General features: G+C 47.2%; 1 protein-coding gene across 1 annotated transcript in view; it reads right to left on the bottom strand.

Annotated features, from left to right (window-relative positions):
* Nucleotides 1-6025, bottom strand: part of CACNA1C (calcium channel, voltage-dependent, L type, alpha 1C subunit) — a 629866-nt gene that overhangs the window by 139382 nt on the left and 484459 nt on the right. The window contains 1 exon segment of the mRNA XM_015422869.1: nucleotides 5637-5743. Within this exon segment, the coding sequence (XP_015278355.1) occupies nucleotides 5637-5743 (107 nt within the window).

Below are 6025 nucleotides of genomic sequence, written 5' to 3'. Positions count from 1 at the left end.
CTTCGGAGAGCTATGGCTGAAGCCATTGTCCTTGAGCAAGTGTCTAGGGCATGTTTGGAGGTATTAATTTGTTGTTTTGGCAGCACCATGTCCTCCTTTTGGATGATGCGGGCTGCCTGATGCTTGTCTTTTGGAAGGTTAGCCAGAAGCTCAGAAAGCCTTTCCCACAAAGTGTATTGGTATCTACTCATACACGCTAAGTAGTTGGTGGACTTCACCCCTAGCGCTCCAGTAGAGTAGAAACATCGCCCGAATGCATCTAACTTTCTGCTCTCCTTGTCAGAAGGTGCAGAATGGGTTCTCTTTGACTTGGATGAGGGAGTGACTACCATGGAGTTTGGTTGAGGATGGGCGAATAAGAATTCTGTTTCCTGGACTCTATACATATGGTCCAAGTGACGTGTGGACACTGGAGCCGATGATGGTTTATCCCATGGCACTTTAGCTGCCTGTAACAGGACCGTAGACATGGGTAGTGCTATAGCCGTCGATGTATCGAGTTGTACCACATCGAACATGGCATCTGTAACCTGTGGTAGGAAGTTAGGAACTTCTCCGTAGGAAGTTAGATTGTCAGATGGAGATATAGGTTGGTCATCGGCTACTGCCTGGTTAGGAGACGGCTGGTCAGGGGAGCTGTGCACATCTGAAGCCCCTCTATCAGAATCCTCATCCACAGAGTCAGAGGAATCGGGTTCTGGTAATTGTACCGGAGTGGTTTTGATCTGACTGGTTGGATCAATTGACAGTGGGATAGGGGGACTGGGAGGACGATATTAGTCCGGTCGATGTCGAGGAGGGTCATCAGATGGATGATCCAGAGGACGGGAGAGAGATGTTGAGGGCCTCGATCTATGGGGTGACCGTGATCTGTGGGCAGAGTAATGATCCCAATCAGAATAACCTGCAGGTGTCAACCATGGCATGGATGCGGGTTGATAAGCCCCATAGAGATAACGTAGTTGGCACTGATCCCAGGAGAGAGACGGAGGTGGTGGGGGCAGGAAGACTCGTGGGGATCTACTCCTAGAGCGGGAGCATCTGGGAGACAGTGTAGCATCTCGTCTCCGTGAGCAGTCCCTATTAGCCCGATCATCGATATTGAAAGGTCGATCATCAGCAAACAGACGGGGAGGATGACGTTGAGTGCTTTTAGGGATCTGTCTATGCCGACCCGCATCGATATCGGCATGGAACTCTGAGACTGTCGCTGTCGATGACTGAGCAGAGGGAGAGCGAATTGTGCCCAGGGGATGACTGAGGATCTCGACATTATCGATGTCAGAGAAAGGACGCATATCGACCAGCATGTCATGGTCTAGCTGGTGTATGGGAATGTCCATTAGCTGGATGGTCGGTATCGGTGGAGCGACCGGAGCCTCCGATGTCGATACTGCTGTTGGAGCGGGGGGCACCTTAGGGGCATTACCCGGTGCAGGACCCACGATTTTTCCAGATTTCGTCTCCTTTAGGGCCTTTTTGTTGTTGTTGTTCAGTCGCACAGTCGAGTCCGACTCTTCGCGACCCCATGGACAATCTCCCGCCAGGCTCTCCTGTCTTCCGCCGTCCTCCGAAGTTGGCTCAATTTCATGTTCGTTGCATCGCTGACACTGTCTAACCATCTCATCCTTTGCCGTCCCCGTCTTCTTTGACCTTCAATCTTTCCCAGCATCAGGGTCTTTTCCAGTGAGTGCTCCCTTCCCCTTCTATTTGCTTTCCAAGGCCAAACTTGTCTGTTATTCCAGTTACCTTTTCACTTCCTACTTTAGCATTCCAGTCCCCTATGATGATGAGGACATCATTTTTTGGTGTTAGTTCTAGGAGGTGTTGTAGGTCTTCATAGAACCGGTCTACTTCAGCCTCTTCTGCATCAGTGGTTGGGGCATACACTTGAATTACTGTGATGTTGAATGGTTTGCCTTGGAATTTCACAGTTAATTTCACAGGAGTGGACGCCGAAGACTGAGCCGTTGGTGCCGGAGGCTTCGATGTCGATTGGATGATGTCGGACGAGGGCTTTGATACCGCAGCCGTCGATGTTGATGGTCTTACCTGCACTTCTGAATCCATGACTGAAGCAGGATTTAACGCCGATTCCAGTAATGCTACTCGGAGATGCGCCGCTCGGTTTTTTCTGGTTTGATTGGAAAACTTGGCACAGTGTCGACAGGACTCTGGTCGGTGCGTCTCGCCAAGACAAAAAATGCAAAGGGTGTGGCTGTCAGGTAGAGCGAGCTTACTGCCGCAACCCTTGCAACGCTTGAAAAAGCCCCACTTCTTCTCCATAAAATAAGCAAGACGGAGAAGAAAAAGAGGTGGGGGGGAGGGGAAGCCCGAAGGCCAAAGTGAGGTAAATGAAAAAACTGCCCCCTCAACTAAACAAAGTCTCTCTCTCTTTTTTTTTTAAAGAAAACAACCAAAAATAAAGGTAGAAGCGAAAAATAAAGAAAACTGAAGAGAAATCTGAAGAGCCTCTGAGGGAAAATAGCTACCAATCAGACCAACGAAAGGAAGGTGCTTCCAGCATGGCGGAAAGAAAGGAACTGGCAGGATGTCCGCGCCCACCCCTCTGGGCATGCATGGTGGGGTTCTTGCGCATGCCTGAGGTCTGGGCGTGAAAATCTGTTAAAAGCTTGCTACAATGCCTATCGATTCAGCACATACGCACTGTATCCCATGAGTGTGAAGCACAGAGACCACGTCAAAGATCAGAGAGATACCTTGGACAGGATGCCAAATGCGGTGTGGATGCGTGACAAAAATGGTGCCAAATGGCAATCATCACGAGACAGTATTGATGCAACAAAGCACTTCACTAACATTCTGTTTCAGAGAAGAAAGGAGCATTTCAGTTAATTCTCTAGTGACTCATGTCTTTAAAGTGTTTCACTGAGGACCCATTATGTTTTCCTCACATCTTCCCCAAGTCCATATTAGCAGATATGTGTTGCAACAGTAAAAACAGTGCTGGGAAGTTTATTTTTCAGACATGAACAGGCTTGATCTGGATCAGGACGACAGTGTGTGAGGAGAAAGGACTTAAGCCTCCCCCACATCATTTCCCCAATTTGAAATGGCGATGGGAAGCTGCTCTTTGACTCATTGGAGAAACCACCTATACTCAAGTGTTCTCACCTGTGTTCTCAACCCTTGCCCTTCCTGGCTGATAAAAGCTGCTAAAGGGGAACTGGTTGAGTGGGTAAGGGGAGTGGTAAATGCTTCCTTGGGAATAGCAGTTCTGCCACCCGTGCTCAAGGAGGCAGCCATCAGACCTGTTTTGAAAAAATCCTCCCTGAGCTGGACTATGTTAAAAAAATTCTCCAGTCTCCAATTTTCCATTCTTGGGCAAGGTGCTAGAGGGGTTGTGGCCTCTCAGCTCTGGGGGTTCTTGGGAGAGACTAATTTTCTGAACCCATTTCAACCTGACTTCAGGCTGGGATTTGGAACAGAGACTGCTTTGGTTGCCTTGGCTGATGACCTCTATTGAGAACTAGACAGGAGGAATGTGACTCTGTTAGTTCTGCTGGATCTCTCAGCAACCTTTGATACTATCAACCATCGTATCCTACTGAGCCGCCTCTCAGCACTGGGACTAAGTGGCACCATATTACAGTGGTCTGAGTCCTAACGGGGGTGGGGGGTTGGACTCAGAAGATAGTGTTGGGGGATTCCTGCTCTGCCCCGTGGCCATTGACCTGTGGGATGTTGCACAGTTCTGTCTTATCCCCCATGCAATTTAATATCTATGTGAAGCCATAGGGAGAGGTCATCAGGAGGTATTAGCTGTGATGTCACTGATATGCAGATGATACCCAGCTCTATCTTTTCCACCTAATTGCAAGAATGCTGTTAATGTTCTGAACTGGTGCTTGGAGTCAGTAACAGGTTGGATGAGGGTAAAGAAGCTGAAACTTAATCCTGACAAGACAGGGAGTTTCTCTATGTTAACAGAAAGGCAGACCTTTCTCTTTGATGGGGATATACTCCCTTTGAAAAGCCAGGTTCACAGCTTGGGAGTATTGCTCGACACAGCAGTCACCTTAGAAAACCAGGTGGCTCCTATGACTCGGAGTGCGTTTGCCCAGCTCTACCTGGTGCATGAACTGCAGCTGTTCCTGGGTCAGTCAGATCTAGCCACAGTGATCCATGCCTTAGTTAAATCTGCCCTGGACAACTTGGGGCTACCCTTGAAGAGTGTGTTAGAAGCCATGACTAGTGCACAACGCTGCAGCTAGACTGCTAGTCAGGGCCAGCTATTAGGAGCACATGTCCCCAATACTACATCAGTCACACTGGTTACTGATCCACTCCCAAACCCAATTCAAGGTGTTGGTTTTGTTCTTTAAAGCCCTACATGGACAGGAACCAGGGTATCTGAAGGACTGTCTTCTCTCATATGCCCAGGAATTAAAATCACAGGGAGATGCCCTCAAGACTATCCCACAGACTTGTGGCTACATAAGAGAGGGCCTTTTCTGGGGCAGCCACACAAACATGGAACCACCTGTCCAAGAGTGCTGTGCCTGGCCCCCTCGATGCCAATTTCCAGGAGGCAGTTGAAGACAGTTTAATTTAGGACTGCATTTTGATTGATTTAAACTTTTATTATTGGCAGTCCTAACATGGAGTTTTTAAACCGTGACTTTTATGGGTTTTATAATAGTTTTAATAGCAGTTTATAATGTTTTACATACATGGTAAGCCACCTTGAATTCTGTAAGGGAGACAGGTAGCTAATAAATGTTTTAAATAAATAAATAATAAATGCATATGATCTGCTGTATGTCTAGACACCGGAATGTTCTGGGACAGTCCCATGGTTGTCATGGCAGCCATGAAGTCCCAAACTGCTTCTGTCAGGGCAGCCTTGGCATGAATATTGAAGTCCCCTAGGACAACCAACCTTGGGGTCTTCAGCGCCAAGTCTGAGATTGCCTCTTTGAATTCAGGCTGAGAGGCAACATGGTGGGTGGTACACCAACAGAATACCCGTTCTGTCCCGAGTTCCCAGCATCAGGTACATACACTGGAAATTGGGTCTCTGGCTAACAAAATCTGGTGAGTGCCACAGAAGCTCAATAGATACACGCCCCCCCCCCCCGCCACTAAAGGAAGGAAAGGATGTAGAATGAAGATAAAAAACCAACCCACATTCATATATCCCCAGTGAAACCTAGTGGCCCAATAACAACTCAGTTTGGGCAGACAAAGTATATTTCTGATACAGGAGAACTGGAAGGAGAAAACCATCAGATGCAACTGTGCAGCACTGTTTATTACATGCATTTCCTGTTTTTAACAACATTGTTTCCTAATTTCTATAATCCAGCCTTTGCATTCCTTATGTCGTATCTTATGCTGTTTTTATTGCATTCTTTTCTAGCCTTATATTCCAATCTTATTATAATGTTTATTCTATTTCTTCTACTGTCCCTATTGCACTACTAAATTTTGTAATCCACACTGAGTCTCAGCAAGAAAGGCTGTCTATAAATAAATGAATAGCAATGAGCAGCAACATCTCAGCAAACAGGAACTAAATTATCCTGCATACATGGCCTTCCCCGTCCTCCCAGGAATTTCCCACATCCCCTATGGACAACAGATTTCCTCCCAGGTGAAAATGGCTCACTCACTGGATCCCAAAGGAGATGAGAGAAACGCTAACCACCAGCAGGTCCAGGATGTTGAAGTAGTTCCTGCAGAAGGATCCTTTATGAAGGAAAGCCCCATAAGCCGTCATCTGCAAGTAATCACATGAAGACACAAACAAACTTTGTTGTTAGCACATGCCCAGGAATCACCTCTCAGAGCAAGTTTAGGGAGGGGGTGAGAGAACATGGAGCTGAAGAATGTAGATCTTTTATTCCAAAGTCTCACAGAAACGAGATGCAAGGAGGAGGTAGTTAAGATAGCTTTCAGGGTGGGGGGGAAATCATATGCAAGGAAAGGTTGAAAACTAGTGCCCAGCCCATCTAAGGAATGGCTGTTGATTTGCAATCTACAGAAACTCTTTTCCTGTTGA

Source organism: Gekko japonicus, unplaced genomic scaffold (assembly GCF_001447785.1).
Source record: "Gekko japonicus isolate JY-2015 unplaced genomic scaffold, Gekko_japonicus_V1.1 scaffold34, whole genome shotgun sequence".
Lineage (NCBI taxonomy): Eukaryota > Metazoa > Chordata > Lepidosauria > Squamata > Gekkonidae > Gekko > Gekko japonicus.
This window is presented reverse-complemented; position numbering and strand designations above follow the sequence as displayed.